The 21,675-nt window shown below is 58.1% G+C and overlaps 10 protein-coding genes across 10 annotated transcripts; all 10 read left to right on the top strand.

The window, feature by feature from the left end:
- Positions 1–1,651: 1,651 nt before the first annotated feature.
- On the top strand, positions 1,652–2,200 carry LDBPK_312600 (ferredoxin, 2fe-2s-like protein; the record flags this gene model as incomplete). The annotated part of the gene is made up of 1 exon (XM_003863299.1): positions 1,652–2,200. One exon carries the CDS (start codon positions 1,652–1,654, stop codon positions 2,198–2,200), a length of 549 nt encoding a protein of 182 aa, XP_003863347.1.
- A 790-nt stretch (positions 2,201–2,990) lies between these two features.
- LDBPK_312590 (adrenodoxin-like protein) lies at positions 2,991–3,416 on the top strand (the record flags this gene model as incomplete). Its single annotated transcript, XM_003863298.1, has 1 exon — positions 2,991–3,416. One exon carries the CDS (start codon positions 2,991–2,993, stop codon positions 3,414–3,416), a length of 426 nt encoding a protein of 141 aa, XP_003863346.1.
- A 778-nt stretch (positions 3,417–4,194) lies between these two features.
- On the top strand, positions 4,195–4,632 carry LDBPK_312580 (adrenodoxin-like protein; the record flags this gene model as incomplete). Its single annotated transcript, XM_003863297.1, has 1 exon — positions 4,195–4,632. One exon carries the CDS (start codon positions 4,195–4,197, stop codon positions 4,630–4,632), a length of 438 nt encoding a protein of 145 aa, XP_003863345.1.
- Positions 4,633–5,323: 691 nt separating this feature from the next.
- Positions 5,324–5,806, top strand: LDBPK_312570 (ferredoxin 2fe-2s-like protein; the record flags this gene model as incomplete). Its single annotated transcript, XM_003863296.1, has 1 exon — positions 5,324–5,806. One exon carries the CDS (start codon positions 5,324–5,326, stop codon positions 5,804–5,806), a length of 483 nt encoding a protein of 160 aa, XP_003863344.1.
- A 661-nt stretch (positions 5,807–6,467) lies between these two features.
- On the top strand, positions 6,468–7,079 carry LDBPK_312560 (uridine kinase-like protein; the record flags this gene model as incomplete). The annotated part of the gene is made up of 1 exon (XM_003863295.1): positions 6,468–7,079. One exon carries the CDS (start codon positions 6,468–6,470, stop codon positions 7,077–7,079), a length of 612 nt encoding a protein of 203 aa, XP_003863343.1.
- Positions 7,080–7,976: 897 nt separating this feature from the next.
- Positions 7,977–9,467, top strand: LDBPK_312550 (hypothetical protein, conserved; the record flags this gene model as incomplete). The annotated part of the gene is made up of 1 exon (XM_003863294.1): positions 7,977–9,467. The coding sequence occupies one exon, from the start codon at positions 7,977–7,979 to the stop codon at positions 9,465–9,467; it is 1,491 nt and encodes a 496-aa protein (XP_003863342.1).
- Positions 9,468–11,803: 2,336 nt separating this feature from the next.
- Positions 11,804–12,907, top strand: LDBPK_312540 (lipase, putative; the record flags this gene model as incomplete). The annotated part of the gene is made up of 1 exon (XM_003863293.1): positions 11,804–12,907. The coding sequence occupies one exon, from the start codon at positions 11,804–11,806 to the stop codon at positions 12,905–12,907; it is 1,104 nt and encodes a 367-aa protein (XP_003863341.1).
- Positions 12,908–13,965: 1,058 nt separating this feature from the next.
- On the top strand, positions 13,966–14,550 carry LDBPK_312530 (hypothetical protein, unknown function; the record flags this gene model as incomplete). The annotated part of the gene is made up of 1 exon (XM_003863292.1): positions 13,966–14,550. One exon carries the CDS (start codon positions 13,966–13,968, stop codon positions 14,548–14,550), a length of 585 nt encoding a protein of 194 aa, XP_003863340.1.
- A 1,487-nt stretch (positions 14,551–16,037) lies between these two features.
- On the top strand, positions 16,038–16,697 carry LDBPK_312520 (hypothetical protein, unknown function; the record flags this gene model as incomplete). The annotated part of the gene is made up of 1 exon (XM_003863291.1): positions 16,038–16,697. The coding sequence occupies one exon, from the start codon at positions 16,038–16,040 to the stop codon at positions 16,695–16,697; it is 660 nt and encodes a 219-aa protein (XP_003863339.1).
- A 2,475-nt stretch (positions 16,698–19,172) lies between these two features.
- LDBPK_312510 (hypothetical protein, unknown function) lies at positions 19,173–19,883 on the top strand (the record flags this gene model as incomplete). Its single annotated transcript, XM_003863290.1, has 1 exon — positions 19,173–19,883. The coding sequence occupies one exon, from the start codon at positions 19,173–19,175 to the stop codon at positions 19,881–19,883; it is 711 nt and encodes a 236-aa protein (XP_003863338.1).
- Positions 19,884–21,675: the final 1,792 nt, after the last annotated feature.

The following is a 21,675-nucleotide window of genomic DNA, read 5'->3' as shown; positions in this document are numbered from 1 at the left end:
CCCCGCCCCCTCCATCCCTGCGAGTGCAGAGCCACATCTGGCGGTGACCGCGTACGTCACCCGCTACATGGGGAAGTTATAGCGAGTCCTCGCTGCTGATGTGGGCGGCCAGGTCGCGGAGGGCGCGGCGCCGGGGCACCCTGCGAGGCGGGGAGTGTGGGCAGAGCGCGAGGCAGGGGCTGCACTGAGACGGCTGCGTCGGGGCGTTTGCTGCAACGCGTGTGCCTACGGCTGCTTCGCACCACGCGACGGGGCCTGTGGCAGGGCCGGAGGTAGATGTGCGGGTAACTCATGTTGCATGGCAGACAGCGTACGCGGTGCACAGGGGGAGAATTCGTTCTCAGCTTGTTTTGATGCTGCTGCTGCTGCATGCTCTCCTTTTGCGTGCACATTGGTCTGCACCATGCAGGCGCTAGTTTACGACTGTTTTCGTCCCCTTTTGCAAAGGAAGTGATAGAGGGCACTTCTAAGTTTGAAAAAGTATTCTATGCCAGGTGTTCCCGGCGTGGTCGACGGCACATATTGTGCGTACGCTTGCGGCGTGTGTGTCTGCGTATGACTCCTTTCTCCTCTCCCCCTACCCCCTCCCCCCTTTTCTATTTATATCCTTACACTGTGCCTCCGTTGCCCCGTTGACGAATTGGTATGTGTGTATATGTGTGTGTGCGTACGTGTACTAGTCTGCTGCGGCTGTGAGTTCTGTGCTGAGGGGTGGTACTGCTCACGATAACCATTGCTGCTTTTCTAAGTCGTTTCTTTCTTTTTTTTTTTCATCGTATGTATGTAATCGTTTTTATGTGTTGGTTTTGAATTTTGTCGTCTTCTATTTATGATGTAGGCAGGCTAGAGTGGTGTGTGTGTAGGGGGTGGGAGGGGGCGTCGATGGCTGCAGTGCTGCCCCTGCTGCCCCCTGCTGCCCCCTGCTGCCCCCGCAGCCCCCTGCTGCCCCCTGCTGCTGTATTGGGCAAAGGGACCTTGCTTTTTCTTGTTTTTTTGTTTCGCCTGTAAGTGGGAATTCTTTATCCTGTCGTGCGTGTGTGCCTCTCAGTGACGCGTAAAGGCCGCTCACAGAGGTTTTGGAACGGAGACGAGTGGAGGGGCGTTGGCTCTCTGCTTCCCAGGGTGATGCAAAGGGGTTTTGCATGCGCGCTGGTTTTGCGTGAAAAGGGAGGAGAAAAGAGCGGAGGTAGTGGGTAACAGAGAGAGAGAGTCGTTGCTCTTGCACCCACCTAAGGCCCAGCGAAGGAGGCGCACAGGGACTGTGCCTGTGTGTGCCGTTTCAAACGGTAACGTTGAGAGTTTTCGCCGTGTTGCTCATCTCCATCCTCGCTATACAGAGAGAGAGAGCTTCTCGGGACTGTCTAGCGGCCTCGTAACATCCTTGATCAACAAAACGGATCCTCGCCTATCGGGCGACGAAATAGTGCGAGGAGGACTCCTCCTCTCGCTCATGATAATCATCTGCGCTTCCCTGACTCTCGTGATTGTCACCTGTAGTCCTCTACTCTCATCATCCGCTATGTTCATCCTTCGTTGTCACTGCAGCTTTTACGTCAGCGGACGGCTCGTCGGCTCCCTTGCGAGTGCAACCCTTATTTGCTCTGTTCGAACATGTGGAGGTGCATATCTCTTCTTGTGGTTCTCCAGCTCCATGTTTGTCCGTCGCCGCGGTTTTTCTCTTGTGACCTTGGCGCTACCCAGAAGTCTCAGTGATGCGATGACGCCCATCAAGCTCTCCAGGTTATCCTGCAGCTCGGAGACTGGCCCCTCTCCTCCCTCCGCGTCTTCAACGACGTCCCTCCGCTCCGAGACACCTGGCAAGGTTCTCGTGCGTATCCGCGACCGTGACGGAGCCACGTACGAGCGTATGTACAATGAGGGAGACAACTTGATGGAGGCAATCCGTGACGACACCACCCTGCCGGTGGAGGTGCCGGGGGCCTGCAACGGCACCTGCCAGTGCTCCACCTGCCATGTTCTCCTTCGCTCCGCGGAGTGGTTAGGCAAGGTGGAGAAGCTGTTTGCCATCACGGACGCCGAGCAGGACTGCCTTGATAAGGCGCCTGGCGTATCGGATGCCTCACGGCTCAGCTGCCAGCTCACTTTGTCAGGGGAGCTCAACGGAATTGAAATCGACCTGCCAACGAGCACGCTGGACGTGCGATGGCAGGCTGCCTATCGACGCTCCACCAAGAAGTGAGCGGGTGGGCAAAGGCCGTGCAGCGCCCCTTGCTATGGATCCGGACTTGTTGGGCTGGCCGCCCCCTTGGGGAAGGGGTGTCTGCGCTTGAATAGCCACTCCCTGTGCGCATGGGGCACGTCTCACTTCTGGAGCAACATACGCTCTCCCGGAGGGGACAACTGAGCGATGTCGTCTTGCCTCTACGCGGCTGGTAAGTTGGTTCTCCGCTGCCGCCCCTTCCCGTGTCTTCCCTGCAGACATCCGGCCTGCATTTTATCGCGTCGCTGAGCTGAAAGGCGCGCGCATACACACATATAAATACAGGAAGCCTAGCAGAGCGATGCGGACTTCGCCAACACAAGACCACGCAGCGCCCCCGTCGTCGCCGGCAGCATCTCTTCCCGACAACCGACAGCCCAATGCATCGTTGAGCGCCAGGCCCCTGACTTGCCGATCTCGTCTATCATCTTCCTCCCCTTCTCTCTCTTGCCCCCTTTCCTGTCGTTAAACGCATCTTCCTTGTCGCCTCCTATCACGGAGACGTTAGACGTACACGCTACAGTGTCGGGCCAGAGACGCGCGCACGAGCGAGAGAGACGAACGGAGGAACGCAGGTGTCTGTCTGCCCATCCCCTTCCGTGTCGCATCCGAGAAAGGCGTACTCCAAAACCGACTCTCACAGGTGTTGTCTCTCGTCGACTTCGCGTCTTGCGTGTCAGCGTACTGCTCACCGCTTCTCTTCTGAACATCAGAGTGCTCATGTCGTCTTTCGCGTAATCACCCTTGCCTCGTGCCACAGTGAACAAGGATGCACCGAAAGTTTCTTCTTGGTCACCTACTCCCGCGCTGCACGCTGGCGCTGGTGCCGTTCAGTGCTTCGCGTGCACTCAGCAGCACCCCAGGTAAAGTGGAGTTGCACGTCAAGAAGCGAGACGGCACGCACTGCCAAGTGTATGTGCCGGTGGGCATCTCTCTCATGCACGCCCTCCGTGACGTCTCGAAGATGGATGTGGAGGGCACATGCAACGGGGCAATGGCCTGCGCCACGTGTCACGTGAAACTCTCGGCGGCGTCCTTCAAAAAGATGGAAGGGCCCTCCGAGGAGGAAGAGGACGTTCTGGCCAGGGCTCTAGACGTGGAGGAGACGTCTCGGCTTGCGTGCCAGGTGGACCTGACCCCGGAGTTGGATGGTTTGGAGGTGGAGCTGCCGTCGTACGAGATGAACCGCTCCTAGAGGGACGAAGTGGCCGCAACGTGTGTGCATATAGTGCGACGAAAGCGGCTGCAGCGCTCAGTCTGCAGTTCAGCGCGGAGTATGTCGTCTGGACGAGCAGCGTTTCTCTTTGGTGTGCACAGCATCGATACTGTGGCGGATGTGTTTGTTGGGTCTGGTGGCCTTCACGGACTTGTGATTCTCCTCTCGAAGTTTCGGCGTGGTGCTCCGCTGGTACAGCGAGGGCGTCGTTGACGTCGAACAACGACGAGACGGCCTTCCAAGAACTGACTGTGCTCTGGCTAGCATGGAGCGCCACCGTCGACAAACGGAGAGCACATCTTGATCACCAACAACGTGTGTGAGGCAATGACATCACGCATACACAGCAGCTCAGCCAACGTGACGACGATGCGTTGGTCAGCGGCAACACTGGTAAGGTGACTGTTGCGCTTGTGTGCGTCGTCCTACTCAGAGCCTCTGCCAAAATGCGAAGAAGGTACCCGACCTCAGCAGAAGCACTCAGGTCCCATCGCCTACGCCTTCGGATACTGCATCGGCTTGCATTACCCCCTCTTTTCCATCCACTGCCGCCTCTTCCATCCTGCTGTTTCTTCCCCATTCCGTCCTGCGTGCGATCACTGCGCGAGGGAAGGACGGCTCTTTCAAGTTTTTCGCGGAGGAGCTGGCACGCCGCGTTATAGACGCTAGGCGGCCACCCCAACCGCGTGAGATTCGCGCTCGTCGTGCACCTACCACCCCCGTTCTGCGGTTGAGGCGATCATTGATCCCTGTTACGATGAGGAGTTATTCTCCGCTGCTCACCACTGGCGTCTTGCTGAGGCCAACTATGGCCCTTGCCGGCGCTCTTTGCACCTCGCGTGTATTGTACAACATACCTGGCAAGGTGAAGGTCTGTGCCAGGACACGGGATGGCACTCCGTGCGACTTCGAGGCGCCAGTCGGCATGTCTCTGATGCATGCGATTCGCGACGTGGCGAGGCTGGAGATGGATGGGGCCTGCGATGGCTGCGCGCAGTGCTCGACATGTCACGTGTATCTCTCCGAGGCATGCTTCAAGAAGCTTGGGAAGCCGTCCGAGCGGGAGCAAGACGTCCTCGATAAAGCCCTCGACCTCCGGGACACCTCCCGGCTCGCGTGCCAAATCACCCTCACCCCGGCGATGAACGGCTTGGAGGTGGTGCTTCCAAAGAATGTTACGAACCTACTTCTGTGATGGGTGAGCGGCAGCATTGGGTGGGGTGGGGCGGGGTCTATCGTGAGGGCTTGCCTAGCTGCTAAGGATACATCCAGTGCTCTCACGCATATCCTTCTCCTCGCCTCTACCCTCTCTCTATCCTTGCGTTGCCGGAGAGCTTTCCTTTATTATCGCCCACACTGTCGCGGTATCACTTGCGGCGCTTCAACGCGGAGTGCAGCGCCGAGCGACGCACACCCGAACAGCAGTGCATCTCGATTTATGATAAGCAAGCACAAACACATGCGCTCTCAATTCGATGCGGGGACGGGGGTGAGAAGTGGAGGCTTCACATGATGTTCCTTTGGCGTGGCCCATTCATTTCGTTGCTCGCCCGACTCGTTTCTCGAGGCGATCGGGCACTTCACAGGGCAGAGGAGTGCGTTGAACCGCGAGGAACGAAAAAAAAAAACGATGAGCGAAGCCGCGCACACGTCACCTTCTACTGGTCGCTCCCTCTCCCTGTGTTCCCCTGTATTGCTTCAAGGATGCAATCCACGAAAGCCGCGCCCTTTACGGCCCTCGTCTCTCTGCGCCGGTGTTTTGCAGGCGCTGCGCCGCGCCGTGCAGGCATCGCATTCGACAAAGTCACCCACACACGATAATACAGTGCCGACGCTGCTCACATCAGCGGCGTTCTATCACGAAACTCTGCGCGCACACACTCCGAATGCACCGCGTCGCGCTACCCAGGGTCGTGCGTTGTGCGCGTCGCCCCGCCGCATCAGCGCCCCTCACAACCTCTTCAGGGGCGTCCCTCCGCTGGTGCTCCTCACCACCTCCTTCTCTATCACCTTCGACCACCCCTGGCAAGGTGAAGGTTCACATCAAGAGCGAGACAGAGGGGACGAAGAAGACGGTTGAGGCTGCACTGGGGCTCACCTTGATGGAGGTGATCCGCGATGTGGCCAAAATGGACATGGAAGCGGCGTGCGACGGGACGTGCGCGTGCAGCACCTGCCATGTCATCTTCACGGCGGCGTCCTACCAGAAGCTCCTCGACGCCCCAAGTGAGGACGAGATGGACATGCTGGACCTGGCTCCGAAGGTCACCAAGACGTCGAGGCTGTCGTGCCAGGTAAAGATCGCGCCGGAGCTGGACGACATATCCGTGACGATACCCAACGAGATGGAGAACCAAATGGGGTACTGAAGCCCCTTTTCCGGTGACAGACGGGACTCGTGTGTGTGTGTGTGGTCGCGTGCCCCTTCGGCCTTCGCGCATTTACTTATTCACATGTGGTGCTGAGCTCTGTGGGAAAGGAAAGAGAAGCTGGTTGCAGTGAATAATAGGTGCGCCTTCCCACATGCAGGCGGCTTCTTCGCCTTGTGCTTCATGCGATCTCCTTCGGTGTCATCACAAAGGAGTGCAGCCGTCTCCGAAAGCGGCCGTCATCGTCTCTATCACTTGCAGGGGGGACGTGAGAAGCGTTGTCGTCACAACTCCATGGTGCTCTGCCTTGATCCAGCCTCCGCTCCTTCCGCCGCATATGTGCAGGTATCTCGAGAGTGCATACAAAGACGCATCGCTACTTTTCACAGGTAGTGACAGCCATGGTGTGTGCCATGCTCGCCCTCTCCTACGCCTCGGGCTCCGGCAAGTCGTCGCTGAGCGAGAGCATCGTATCGGAGCTCATCCGGGGGACCGCGGCCCCAACCGCACCGACATCTTTTGCGAAGAGTTCTACCACAGGGACGAGTCCAACATCCCTGAGAGTGAGCGCCCCTCAACCGACTACGATCCCCCAAAGTGGCTCGAGCACGATCTGCGGACGACGCACGTTTGCGAGCTGAAGGCAGGCAAGACGGTGCAGATGCCCCCGTACGACTATGTGCACCACGCCCGCTCTGGCAGCACAATCACAACGACGCCGACGCGCATCATCATGGTCGAGGGCATTCTCTTCTTCACAAACGCGGAACTGTGTAAAGAGATGGATGGCCTCATATTCGTGGGTACAGCACGGGGCATCTGCCTGACTCGGCGCGCTGAGTGCGACATAAAGGAGTGCGGCCGCACCTTCAAGTCTGTCATTGAGCAGTACGCGACGACAGTGCGTCCCGTGCACTGCGCGTACGCTGAGCCGTCCAAGTTAAGCGTCGACATCAGCGCACCTCGGTGGAAGAACAACGGCGTGGCGTTCGGGGTTTTGAGGGTCACGCAGAGCCATGACCCCCCACCTCACACCATAAAATGTGATGCGGCGCCACCAGGACTGCCGAATACGATTGTGTGCTCGGTCTGTGAACCGTTTTCGTTGAACCCGCTAATGAATACCCACATGCGGGAAGTGCTCTCCACCTCGCTAGGCTTGCTGCTCTTGTGTCTCTCTTATCGATGGACTGCCTCTTTCTTTGAGAGTGCTGATAGACAAACGCACAAGCGCCCCCGCCTGCCTGCTGTACAGCTGACTTCTTCCATATGAAGAATACTTAGGATTGGAGCACGTAGCTGCGGACCGTTTTCCGTGTCAACAATACACTTGACCGATAGTAGCTGAAAGCATGTCCGGCGGCACACGCCGTGTGCTAAATCGAAAATGCGAGGCGTTTTTATGTCTTTCGTTCCTCGCACGAAGAAACGAGGGCTATGCCTACTGAACTAGTGAAGTCCACGCTCGGGCGACACCGATAGAGCGGCACTCGGTGTCAAAGGTGTCGAGGTATGAGAGGGAACTCCACCTTGCCGGCCGCCCCACGTATCGCTGGCTTACTGTGTGCTCGTTCTTCGTGCACCCCCCCCCCATCTTCCTTTCACGACGTCCACCAACGCATTGCAGCGGACACGCGCACATCTCACCAGCAGGACGCTGAGCGTCCCCGTGCGCCACGGCATCTGCACTAATTCGTATTGCGCGTGATGTGATGCAGGAAAGCATCCCCCAGCCCCGTATCCCCTCTATTCAAACACTTTCAGTGGTTTGCGATACACCTACGCGAGACACGACGCGGTGGCTCTCCGTGCACGGCTTGTCGCTAGGATCAGCTCGCTGTGTATGTGTGTATGTACTTGCCACAGCCGCGCCTGCCGCGTGCTCGCCGGCCTTTCCATGCGTGGCGCTGCGTCGGCTCCTTCTTCACAAACACACACAGATATATATATATATATATATATATGCATATACGTATACAGCACCTACACGTGCCCAACACAGGCAGACGTGTGCCCCTTTTGCGCCACACCGCTTGTGGAACCGGCAGTGATCGCGTGTGGCGAGCACGTTCGTCTCCCATCGCGCTCGCCTGCGCACTGACAGGCACGTATCACGCGGCGCGGCATCCACACGTATATCAGCTTTCCTGAACAGAATATCGACGCATCGATGCTCGTCACTCCTGTTGAGAAGCCGTGCAGGTATGCGCCACACTCGTCGTTGCGCTTTTTGTGCGTTGACCCGGCGACGCGGATGGCCTACCTGAGCGGAAAAGGCACGAGGGTGCGGGAGTGGAAGCACCGCATGACGGTCTACGCCATCATGCCCAAGTGCGTGGAGGCAAGCCATGCAATGAATCACCGCGCGTGGAATGTCGAAGTGAGCGACTTGCTGATTATGACCATATCGGGTGTCGCCTACTCGCGACTGGACAGAAGCGACCCGGAAAGTGAGGCTGAGCTGCAGCGGCTTCCCAAGCTGCTCAGCGAAAGGTATAAAAGCAGCGACCCCACCACTGGCGTCTACGTGGGAAGGCAAGAGATATCGTCGTCCTCGGAGAGGTTCGTCAACAATAACGACGACGAGAACTTCTTCGGGAGAGGCCGGGAGGACTGGAAACTGCAGTGCTGCTACTACAGTGCTATGCACAACGTCGTCACACTGGCTGTCGACACGCTTATCAGGGATGGATTGCGCTTTCCTCTTCACGGCGTCCTCCGCACCGGGGTCGACCCGCGCGATGGGCTGCGACTGGCAAGCTTTCCGCTCTACCTTCAGCCAGCTTTTCACCAACTTGCCGTCGCCGTCGTGTACACCTGTATTTATGGCAGGATGATGGGGTGCGACCCGCGCGGGCGCGTAGGGATTTACATTAGCCACGTGTACTCGTGCATCTCAGAGAGGGACATTCTCTTTGTGGCGGAGAACGGCGCAGTTGCACGCTCTCTGCCGCTCTCCTTGATGGAGGCGGTCGAGTACAACGGACCACTAGCAAGGGGTACCTCTGATACCGGCGCGGCGACCACTTCCACACCCCTCCCCCCTATAGAACCGTCTATGCCTTACGCGGCGTTTCTCACGTCTGGCGAGTCGGCCGATGTACTCTTCATCCCCTGCAGCGCCTTCCTGGATGAGTGCAACGACTGCTCCGCATCCATGGCATCTGCGATGCCGCAGATCAGCGTAGGCACGGAAATAAATGCGCTGCACGTCTTGCGCACGCTTTCGAGCAACAGCTTGCAAGACGCCAACTCAAGTGAAGGATGTGAAAACGAATGCTCTGCGCCGAGGCACGAGGAGGCTGACTGCGCCAACTATCTCGATGGCTGTCCCGACTCGGTCTTCTCCGACCCTCACGCCCCTGCTGCTCCGCCCATGAAGCCAGATGGGCTCGCCTTCGTTACTCTGCCAAGTCAGCAGAGCCTAAGGGACTACGTCGATGGATTTCAGGCAACGCACAGGCGGGCGTTCAAGTGGCAGCCACTACCGGGGAATCGGCAACTGACACCCGCGTTGCAGTCGGCTGCGTCGGTGGCGCACTCGCTGGGGCTGCGTGCACCCTCGCGTCAGGCCATCACTTGCCGCAGCGAGTTCCTTTCTTTCTACTACGGCTCGGAAGTCGCTGCAAAGGCTGCGAGGAGGGCTGCAGAACCGGTGTAGGACGTCTAGCCAGCGACGCGCGTAAGGGGAGGGGGGAGGATGCGAGGAACGCCCCTCCAGGGCCGCTGGTGGCGATAGTGTGTGCACAGTAATTTGTCTTCACACCAGCTGAACCGGTGCCCCTGCGTCTCTGTGCTCATCGACATGGACAAGCGAGAGAAGGGCATGCGCCAGTGACTGCTCACGGGAGACTGATGTAGGTCGTGAGCATCGCAGGTGTGAGTAGAGACCTGCGCGTGGGCGTCGCGCAGTCCTCCCCCACCCTCCTCCCTCCTTCTGTTGTTTTGTGTCTCTGCTTGAGCGCATGTCCTTTTTGCCTCAGCGTGCGCGTGCGCTTCTGCGAGTCTCATCACCTCCCTTGTGCACGGGAGGTGTCACATGCACACATCCACTCTCTCTTGCCTTGTCTTGCCTTGCCTTGCCCGCAACAGCGAATCATATACTACCGTAACATGGTGAGAGAGGGGGCCGACGATGCGGTGGGCGCCTGCCGGTGCGCCTGGTGCAGGAGAAGGCAGAGGACTTGCGTCGCCGAGTCATCAAACGCATCTCTTGCCGCAATCGGTGCATCGAGAACGGATGGGCTGTTATGGTGCATCATAGGGGAGGGGCGAGTGGGGGAGGGGAGCGATCGTGCCTTGTTGTGCGTCGCGCGACACTCGGCGCGCGTGACTTTGGGACACGACGCCGTGAACAGCGAGAGCTAGAGGCGTTTGTGGCGTGCTGCATTCACCGCACAGGCTCGCACGTCCCCGTCCCTCGGGAGGGGGGCTCGCCATACTCTGTGTGCTCATACTCTTCAGCGCAAAGTGCCGGCGGGTGCGGCGCCCCGCAAGCCCCCTCTGGGGCCGACGCCTCTGCTGCTGGCGCGGGTCCATGGCTGCACAGACGCAGCCATCTTGAATGCGTACCTGTCTCGCTGATCACACGCACACACACTTTTCCCGGCGCGTACAGCGCGTACAGGAGAGGTGGTGCAGTGCCCTACAGTGCGCCATCAATGGCGTGTGGCAGGAGCGTCTCGGGCCTGAGCGCTCCCTATCATCAAGCCAGCTCAGCTCCGGTCGCCGGTACCGGTATGAGAGCCTACCTCGGCACTTATCCGGTCGCTCCTCTGGCACCCCGTCCTGGTGATCCGGCCTACCGTGACGAAAGACGGGACTCGAGGAACGCCTGAAGCTCCTTTCTCCATTGACCAGTGGATGTGTGCCACGGCTGCGTCGTGCACTTCTCTCTTGTGCGTACTGTCACGGCTGTTATTTTTGCCTTTTCCAATATTCTGTTTTTTTTTTTATTATTTTCCCCGCAGACATTCTTCACGTGTTGCCATTGTCAACATGGGGAGCTCCTGCTCCGCCAGCGCTTGATCGTTGCCTTTCCGTTGCGTTTTTTGAGTCCCTCTCTTCGTGCCTGCGTGTCTGCTTGCCTATTCTCACCATTTTGGGCGTGCTGTCGTCGTCGTTCTCTCCATCCCCTCCTCCTGCGTTTGCTTTGTGTTTCTCGTCGTATCCTCCTGCCTCCTCGCCTTTTGATCCGTCACGCACCCGTCTTCTCGTAGCAGCATTCGGGGCGGGGCGGCTCCCCCTTCGCCGGCAGCGTTTCGCTTGCGCTCTCTCACGTGGTCTGTGCGTGTGCGATACGGCACTCTTTCGCGCGAAAGCCGGCGACTTCCAAAACTTGCCCCGCCCCGCACCCCTCTCTCTGTGTGTATGTATGTGTGCTCTGCTGGGTGTCGAATGCGCCACGAATCGTCTGCTGCAACGCGAGCAGCAGACACGGGTACTGGCGGTGCCTGGTGGCATGAGGTGCTCTGGACAGCGTATGCAGCGCCCCTCCGCGGCTCCTCCTCCTCCTGTGGCGAAGAAGTTGCATGCCCTTCACTAGCCGATCTTGACTGCAGCTTCTCGACGCTCAGACGTCGATTACGTGGTCGCGCGCGTGTTCCATGTCCTCTTATCGATCTGACTCGCTCTGCATCCCCCCCATCCGTCCCGACCCCCTTTTTTCTTTTTGAGCCGTCTAAAAGGCACGCAGAGCTCCGTCGACATCCCCTCCGTCTTGTTTCTTCTGCTGAGTTCCCAGGGCAAGAGTGCGTGTAGCGGCATACCCGCGCCGCATATTCTCACCTCTCACTCTCTCGCGCGCTCTAGCAGAGCTGCGCACGGTTTGCTTCTTTGGCTTTCCATCTAAGCTTTTTTTTTTGTTGCTCTCTCCAGCTCAGGAGCTCGCCACGGTCCTGTGCACCTCTGCGGGGGACTTGTTTCTTTTTTTTTTTTGAACCCGGGGATGGTTCTTCCTTCTTCATACGCCCAGGTCTCATCACTCTTGCAGGAAGAATGACGCAGTTGTACTTGTACAGGTTGGTGGGCTTCACCACAGTCGTCGCTGGCCTGATCGTGTTTCTGACCCTGTACACCGTCTCGACTCTCCGGACGAAGGATAGTGAAGCGACCATCGTTGGCGTGAACTCAGCGCGTTACAACGTCACCGATGGATGGAAAGCGCTGCACTTTTCCAAGGCCGCATACTGCGAAGTGGAAAATTTGAGGCACTGGAGCTGCGGCAACACCTGCTCCAACGCCACTCCTGATTTTCACGTCTTCAACATCTACGAAAACACCTCGACTGGCAACGTCGGATACAGCGGCGTTGACCATGACGCGGAGCGGATTGTCGTGGCCTTCCGCGGTACGTACAACACGGTGAACTGGCTTCAAAATTTGGACTTCTGGCTCACGCCATACCCGCACCCCGGCTGCGGAAAGGGCTGCAAGATTCACCGCGGCTTCTACAGCGCTTACAGCAGCCTTCGCACACAGATGATCGAAGATGTGCTGTTGTTACATGCGCGGTATCCCTTCTACACCCTCTTTATCACCGGCCACTCCCTCGGTGGTGCAATGGCCATGCTCGCTGCCGTCGAGCTCACAACGTGGAACATGTTGGAGGCTGACGTACTGGGCAAGGACGTGCAGTCCCGCGGTGCGGTGTCCCCGCCATTGCACCTGGCGCCGGTGGAGCTCTACACATTTGGTGAACCACGCGTGGGAAACGGGTACTTCTCGAACTGGTCTCTGTCTGTCCTGACCAGGAAGCGGTCGTTTCGCCTCACCCACGCAAGGGACCCTGTGCCGCACGTGCCACCGCGCACGTTTACCTATGTGCACATGCCACGGGAAGTGTGGTACCCCACGGACGGCGAAAAGTACCATCTGTGCCGGGGCACCGGCTTCTCCGAGGACCCGCTCTGCAGCAACAGCGTGTTCGGCACAAGAGTGTCGGATCATCTCATCTACCTCGGTATTTGCACGCGATGCGAGTGCACGGTGAAAGAGATGGAGGAGATCTACAGCTACGAGCTGCCACCCGAGATGTACAATATTATCGCCCTCGATCACGCCATGGACGACCCAAACTTTACATACCGCCGAGCTCTCTAGCTCTCTTTCTCACAGCACGACAAGCGCTCGCGCAGGTGTGTGTGTGCGCGCGCGAGCTTGCGCTTTATTACCACTGCAAATATGCTTCACGATGCCAAAAATATGAGATATCTTCATTTTCTGGACGCATGCTTTCGTGGCACGATACACGTATGCGATCGCCCTCATCCCGTTCTTGCGTGTGCCCGCTGGCTCGGCAGCGTCGATGACGACTTCGTTTGGCCTTTCTTTTCTTTGGGCTGTGGCTTTCGCGCGAACCTCTTCCGTGTGCTCTTGGGCCCCATATTATGTTGATGATTATGATCTTGTCTTCACCACTGACTTCTCGGTCAGCCTCCATGCTTTTCTCTGGCTGCATATAACCGCACCTTCCTTGTTGCGCACGACCAGCGTCCCGCATGCAGTGCTCGTGTGCTGTGAGAGGCGGTGCGCCGAGGCTTCGTATCACCGGCCCTCTCGCTTCGCAGCGTTCTGTTTTTCGTATGCTCTCCGTCCTTTTCCTGTGAAGTTGCTCTTATATTTCTGCTTCTTTTCTTCACCGCCAAGAGGTGTTTTCGGTACATATCTGCTCAAACTCTCGCTCTTGGCTCTACCTCCATGGACAAACCTGCGACACGAGCCGAACCTCGGTAAACACGCTCTGGCGAGCGTGTCCAGGACGCGGGGTACAGGATAAGCTGCCAAAGGAGTTCTGGCGTGGCAGTAGGAGTGACATGGGCGCATTCCCTCAAGCGTTCTCAGTGGGAGAGCAAACGGAAACAGAGAGAAAGACGCACTCCTCCTCTGTGTCAAAGAGAAGTATTGCTTGACCTTCGCTTGAAGCAGGTAAGGCAGCACACGTGCAGTGGAGAGCGACTTGGCACCGCTCTCTCCCCCTCTGGCTCTGCTGCCTTACGTTCCGCCTCGCGGCACAGTCAGCATGATCATCTCCCGACACGCCATTTCTCGTCACTTTCTTCTGCCTGCTCACCCGCATCTTTCAATCTCTGCTCACCCCCGCAGGTATTGAGCTCTGCATTCGGCCCCCCCCCCTCCAGCTCCCCCACAAATTCGTTTAAATGGAGGAATTCAATGTACAGAAGCAGAGCAGCCTCAAGGCGGACAAGTGGACCAGGCGCGTCCTTTCTCTTCACCCCAAGCTTGGCATCGCCGCCATCACAGACCGTGGCAGGCCAGAGGACAGGTTTCACGAATGCATGCGCGTCTCCAGCATGCAGATTTGGCCGCAGTACAATAAGAAGCACGTCAAGGAGAGCTTCTCGTCGATGGAGGTGATGCTGACGGTGCGCATGAAGGGAATTCCTGCAAAGGTGGGGGTGCGTGAGAAGCAGAGCGCCACCGGCCCAGTAAAGATCTACCGCTACACGATGAAGGGGCCCGAGGCGGAGAAGCACACGTGGATGCTGCGCTTCAACAACTACGAAGACTTTGAAAAAGCCGTGAACCTCGTTCAATCCATGCAGACCGTTGAAAACAATTCTCTCGTCCGGTATGGCGAGACTCATCGCCCGGAGGAGGGATGCGAGGGAGTCACCGACGAGGTAGAAGTGGAGGAATTTCTTCCACGCCCGGTCATGTACGGCAACGTGGAGGACGAACTGGCACCGATTCGCGCACAGTGGCAGCAAGCACGGCCCAAGTAAGGCGCGCGCGCTGGGATCGAAACGAGGCAAACAGCGATACATTGGCGGCTGAGCGGATAATCTTTCTGCTATCGAGACCTGGGTCTTTTGCTTTTCACAGTTTTGCCTGAGGCACCTGCTCAGGGCGATGGCGCCCCATCTCTTCTTTCGGTGTGCCTGCGGTTGCCGTGCTTTGCCGGGTGATCGCTTGCACCCTTCGAGGAGAGCGCGTCGAGCTTGTTGTCGGGAGCGGAAGGTGCTCAGGTTTCTGTCGATTTGTCTTGTAATGCCTCCTGGCGCTCATTCGCTTGGCGTGCTGTCTTTTCTTTCGTTTCTTTGTTCTCTTTCACAGTCTATTGTATTCCATGTCGGCTGAGAAACCAGCAACTCGCACAGACGCGCGCATCCTACGCACGCCCTCGCGGAGAAGGACATGCGAAGATGGTGCCCCGAGACGCACGCGCTCTCGACTACACGATCCTCCTCGCTCCGTCACTTCTTCCCCCCCACCCACCCACCCCCATCCCACCCTCACCTTTTTGTGCTTTCATGCACCCGCTCCACTGGTAGAAAAGCGCATGCGCGATAGACAACGGCCGTCGTGCCTGCTCGAGTGCCTCTCTGTATGTGTCCGTGTGAGCGGGTGTGCCTCGCCCTCCCTTGCTGCTTCCTGCCCTCTCTCGCGTTCTTCTATCTCCTTGCGCGTCTTCTCGAGCTGGCTCTCTTGAGGTTTTCCTCTCTTTCCAGTGCTCACGTTCTTTGTGCGCCGTTGTCTCGAAGGCTTGACTGAAAAGGACCTCTGCACATGCGCCGACACGACTTTTTCTTTCTTCGCTTGCGTGCGTGTGTGTGTGTGTGTGTGTGTGTTCGGTCTCTGTCTCCACCGGCGAGAGTGTGTGCACCCTTCTGAGGGGCAATCTCATTCGCTCTTCTCTTTATGCTGTAAAGCTCATTTCTATGAAGATCTATCAAGTCGGCGAGACACGCATCGTGCCGCGTTGGTGCCGACCAACTCGTGACGCTGAGCATCTGCTGCCTGCTAAATGGACCCTATGCATGCGCTCTTTATGCGTTACTTCCGCAGTCGGACGTCTCCTCGTCACTTCTATGCATAGCGCGGCGCCGGCACCGGTCTCTGCGCCTGCTACTTCTCTCCGTCGTACTCTTCTGCCTCCTCCCTGCGTGTACTCCGTCTTCATGCACTCACACGTGAATGGCGCCACCACCAATGTCTCGTAGCAACCTTTCTGCCATCTTTCTCTCTGCGCGCACAGGCAACCACCTTCTCCGCAGCCACGCCAGTGTCGCCTTTCTCCGCCTCTCATTTTCCTCGGTCGTCTCTGCTACATCTGACGGCCCCACGGTAGGGCGTTTTTGTTTGCGCTCTCCTCGCTTGGCTTTCTTCTTTAGATTTTACATCCGCCGTCTGCCGACGCCCACCTCCTCCTCCCTCCCCTATTCTGCCCTTCTCCGCTTTCCTTATCTCCTCGTACCCTACCATTCTCACCATGTCCAAAGCCGTGCAGTTTTCTGTGCTGAAGCAGGGCTCCCTAGAGCCGGGCAGCTGGACGCAGCGCGTCCTGACGATCGACACGAAGAGCGACACGGTGACCATCAGCCGCAAGCATCACCCGGAGCACGTCTTTTACCACTCCCTGGAGGTGGCGCATGTGCAGATGTGGCCGCGGTACCGGGCAAGCGAGATCAGCGGCCATTTCAACTCCCTCAAAGCGAAGATGACGTTGCGCATCTTCGGAAAGCAGGTGCCCGTGCCGAAGATGTCCGTGGAGGCGGTCACCGCCGCGGATGTGGCGGAGATGATTCGTGTGCCAAGCGTCCCCTCAAGCATCTCCCTGGATGCGTCGCTGAACATTGAGCGCCCGCCGGTGGCAGCGGCGACGCTTTCCCAGAAGCAGAAGGAGCGTCATCCTGCAACGGCGACAAGCGCAAACGACGACCTGTGCGACAGCTGGATGATCCGCTTCACCTCGATCGACTCATATGAGCTCGCAGTGATGCTTCTCCGCAACATGCGGAACAAGGAGGGCAAGCGCAAGCGCTTGTTCGGCGACCACGTTCTCCAGGACCTCGAGTGCGTGAAGAAGGCGTGGGATGAGGAGACCAAAGGCGCAAAGTCCACCGGCGGTGCTCTCAGACCCGGAAGCTAACCGCGAAGCGAAACTTCCAGTATGTGTGCGTTGCGCAGCATGGCTATGCCTATACACTCTCTTTGGGTGGTGTGTGCACGTCGGCGGGAAGCGACCGCGACTTGCCATGCGTCTTGCGCGGTGTTCGTCTCAGTTTCAGTCGGCGTATGGCGGAGGCGCCTCCACTCCTCCTTCGCAGCAGCATAGCGTGTCGCTCTTGCAGTCCCCTCTCACAGTGCTCTGACCCATGTCGTTGCCGTTTGCCTCATCACCACGATGTTTGCCGAAAAGATCTCTGCAACCGCAGCTTTCCTTCAAGATTGCGCACTAGTGTTGTAGCGCCTTCGGCTGCTTCTCTATGCTGTAGCTCACCCTCTCCAACCGCCATCATTGCCTCTTTCCTTTTCGGTGCTTGCGCCCTGCAGAGCGCGCCTCGATACTGATTTCTTGTGAAACGTGTCACCGCAGGTGCAGAAAGCATACTCTGGCTGCTACTGCCACGTGTGCTGCTGCCCTCCTCTTCGTCCCCATTCGCGCTGCTGTACGGCGATTCACTTTGTGCGTCTCATCTGCTTTTCATTGTTGTTTCCCCTCATGTCGCGTGCCTACACCTCTCTGCGAAGGACGCGGTGGTGATGATTGTTTTGCCGTCTCCTTGTAGGATGGCGGAGAGTGGCGCGTTCCTTGCCATCGCGCAGTGCACGCGGCATCCTCTCCTCGTTATCCCCTCATCCTACTCATGTTCTGTGCCGAACCTTCTCATTACGTCCCCAACGCTCCCTTTCACGTGGCGGTGCCTTTCGTTTTCGTTTGTACAGTGCGCTCTGCGCGTCCCCCGGCGCACTCGTGTGCCGGTGAAACATCGGTGGTGCTTACTTGTCACGTGATCGCAGATGTGTACGCGCGCGGGCGTCGCAGTGATGATTATGTCTGTCTTCGCTTTTCCAGCCTTTGTGTCTTCGTTACTCGGCTCGACTCTGGGCACTGTGTTCCCATGCCCCTCCTCCTTTTTCTCCTTTGTGTGTTTCATTGGTGCACAGCTGTGCGGCGATGCCATTGCGTCCGTCCGTGGCATATTCTGCCCCTTCCCTCCCTTTACAGGGACACATATACATATATACGCCTTCATCTCGGTACATGTAGTCCTTCGGTGCACATCTTCTGCCCCTCCCCCATCCTTCTTCTCTTCCGACATTGCACTCCGTCTTCAGGCCCTCCTCGACTTCTCCTTGGCTTCCATCACCACCGCAAGTCTCTCGAGATATCGCGGCAGCATTCCCACGAAAAAGGGATGCATTCATAGTTTTGCCTGCTTTGCTCTTCCCTGCCCTTCCCGCCCACCCACACGGCCGCCGCCCTTCCTTCGCATCCTGCACACCCCCACGCACCCACCCACACACACACACACGCGCGCCTAAAAAAAAGAGAAGCAGATGGCAGCCGCCTGCTTTTTCTGTTCTCGCTTTCTCTGCTGCCCCTCCTCCTTGTCCTCATTCTGCCGTGGGTGGGCCGAGAGGTGACGCAACGCGGAAGGGCAGAGGGTGCGGAGGGCGCCATGGCGTTGTAACGTGGAGCCGAACCGTGACGCAGAATACGCAGGGTGACTTCGTGTTCCATCGCTGGGGCGTGAGCTCTGCCCTTCCCCCTTCCCCTCCACCCCACTGTTTGCTATTTCACGTCTCATTTTTCACGGCCTCCATGATTCTCCGGTGTGTGTGTGTGTGTGGCCGCCCACCTCCCTGCCCCGTTTTTCTTTTCCTCCTCTTTGTCTCGTATCACTGGAGCGACTTGATGCTTGACATTGGCGTTTCTTGTTTCGACGAAAAAAAAGCCGAAAGCGTGAGTTCGGCGAGCACACGCAACGACGACTTGCCATCGCGCATCGAGCCTGTTTTCTGGAGTCTTCAAAAAAAAAACGGAGCGGAAATACGCGAACACACACACACACACACACACACACAGAGGCACACAAATGCCTGCCCGTCAAGGGAAACGGCAAGAACAAGGCGCTTCATTCTGTGGGCGGCTCCGACCCGTCGTCTAGCGCCTCTGCTTTGCGGGGGATTGGCATATGCGCGCCGCGACCGCGGCGGCAATGAAACTCTATACTCCTCGGTCTTGCTGGTGAATCGGCGATATGACTCGCACCTAAGGATCCTCTGCATGATGGCGCTCTCACTGAGCAGATGTAGGCTTCCTTCACTGTCCCGCCCCCCCCCCTCTCCACTCCTCTTTCTCACTACAAACACACATACAGACCGGAGCGTTGCTTGCCTGCTGCTCCGCCCGCCCTTTGCCACACCCTCTTCCTCTCGCTGTGCCCGGCTGCCATACCTCCCATAAGTGTGTCCTCCCTCCTCTGTGCCTTCCACTCACCTCTTTTCCCTCGTGGTCCGTGTAGCCCCACCACCACACACACACACACACACCACTTCCGCAGCACCCACGCGTCTCCCCACCCCCCCCCCCCCACGTACCCGCATCTGTGCCGCAGGCATGGCGGCTGAGACGAAGCCACCGCTGCAGCAGCAGCAGCAGCAGCAGCCGAACGACACCCATCCGCCCCAAATCGCAGTGCGGAAGCAGGGCACGTATGAGCGGGGCAGGTGGTCCACGCGCATTCTCACCATCGACGTCGACGCCGGCATGGTCACCATCAGCCGAAAGAGCAAACCGCAGGACGTCTTGTACCGCTCCCTCCACGTTCAGAAGGTGGAGATGTGGCCGCGCTATAGCCCGTACGCGATCGAAGGCAGCTATGACTCCTTGAAGGCGAAGATGGTGTTGTGTATCACAGGCACGGAAGTCACCCTCACAAATCACGGCTCCTCCGTGGGCAATTTTCTGCGGAGTAATATCGGGTCACTCATCTCTGCGTCCATAGCCGCGGAAAACTCGGCTTGGTCGGCGAAACCCTCGAAGCGCGTCGGACTGAAAGAGGTCTTTTCGAAGAGAAACCCTATGTTTGCCACAATTCCCTCGAACTCCGCCGCCACGGATAGCTCGACTATAACGTGGCTCATACAATTCACCTCTATTGAGTCCTATGAGCTTGCCGTGATGCTATTCATGCGGTTTAAGAATGAAGGCGGGTCGAGGCGGAAAGTCTTTTCGAACAACGTGGCGGCAGACCTGGCGTGCGTGAAGGAGGCGTGGGTAAACCATGCGGCACGCTTTAAAACCGCCACTGACACCGACACCTCTTGAAAGGAGCGCGTGAGTCTTTGCCCTTTTACTCTGATTATCTTCTTTGGGTCCAGCCCAGGTTGGCTTGGTGAGCTGGTTTTCTTGCACTCGCCCTGCCTCTCCTTGCACTGGTCTCGTCGCCGTTGCTGCCTCGCTTCACTATCATATCTGCTTCACTGTCGTCTTTTTTCTCCTGTTTTTGGTTGTGTTGTTGTGCCCATCCCCTCTCGCCTGCCCCCCCCCCTCTGACGTGGTTCTTAGCTGTTTGTGGTGGCTTTCGGACTTTCGCCTTCCACACGCTTCACGCCTCTCTTCGCTGACCCCATCTGCCCACGGCAAAACGATTGGAGGGCGAGGCACTAAACACGAATGACACACACACACACACACATACACGCAGGACTACACGACCATGGCAGGTGCTTGTACCTTTATTGCTTCCGCTGTGCTCTTGTGATTAGCTTCATATTGTGCTGCTGCTGATGCTGCATCTCTGCTTCTCTTTGTCGTCAGCGCGTGCGACTGCAGGCCAACTTTCCGTCGCGTTGAAACACAGGAACCCAACGATGTGTGTCCTTTCTCGAGGCATCTGATGCAGCCACCCCCCCCTTCCTCGGCTCTTACGCTTCTTCCATGTTTTTTGTTGCGTTTGATTCCCACGCTTGTGCGTCACTCTTTTCCTCTGCGTGTGCGTCCGTTCGTTTCCCCTCTCCTCACCTTGTGCCCGTTTCGAATGCCTCTCGCCTCGATTTCGCCTCGTGCCCTCCCCATCCCTCCCCGTCGTGGCCGATGACGTCCGATACAGTTGAGCGCCACACGACCCCGCAGTTGTAGTACGCATGGGGTGGGTGGGTCGGCGTGTTTTTTCTCGTGCGAGTGTGCCAACTGCTGGCGACTTCATTTTTCTTTTTCTTCTAATGTGTGCAATGACTTTTTGTCGACCATGAGCATGCGTTTACAGATTTTTGTTTTGCTTTAACCTCCCTTTAAGTGGAGATGGCCACGCTTCTGTGCGGAATCCTTCAAGGATCAGCCCTAGGCTCTCTTCCCTTCACTGTTGTCGTAAGCTTACTGACTATGGAGCGCAACAAGACACCCGTAATGCACCACGCCATCTGTGCTCATCACACCACACTCCCCACATCGTCCGCGGGCAAGGATGTCATGCAGGCCGCGCTACGATTCGCCTTCTGGAAGGTGGCGCGCTGGGCACTGGAGCACGCCATGCAGCGGGGTGAGCATCCCCCAACACAAGGCGCGCACTCGCCGGTGCGCGGCACCGCAACCAGCAGCAGCTCTCCGCTGCACGCACGTGCCTAGAGGAGCATCGCCACCCCCGTCTTCTCCGCGTGCACAGCCAGCCCACGCCCCCGCCACAGGTCAACAAAGTACCCACGACTCGGCCTGCCGAGGGCAGGGAGGTCTGCCCGCACAAATGCGGTCCGTCAAAGGATCTCCTCCGCTACTCCTACATGGCACGGCTGGAGTCAGTGTTGCTCCACGGTGCCGCCGCATGGTCGGATGGTGCTGGTCGGCAACTGCACGAGGGCCCCTGTGCAGCTTCACGCCAAAGCAGCCGCAGCCGCAGCGGATACTCCGGAATACGCACACAGCAGACACACCCACTCGAAGATGCCGAGCCCCTGCGCCCTCCCCCTCACCCGTCGATTCCATAGCGCTGTTGCGCCACACCTATCTGCATCCGTCCGCGGCCATGCCAGGAGGCCGCCTTGCGCACTTGGTATGGGGATGGGTGCACGCGCCGCATGGCGGTGTCGTCACAACGCCTCCGCAGCTCTCACGCCGCTGTGCA

Source organism: Leishmania donovani, chromosome 31 (genome assembly GCF_000227135.1).
Source record: "Leishmania donovani BPK282A1 complete genome, chromosome 31".
Lineage (NCBI taxonomy): Eukaryota > Euglenozoa > Kinetoplastea > Trypanosomatida > Trypanosomatidae > Leishmania > Leishmania donovani.
Note: the sequence above shows the minus strand (reverse complement) of the source record. Positions and strands in the feature narration are given on the sequence as shown.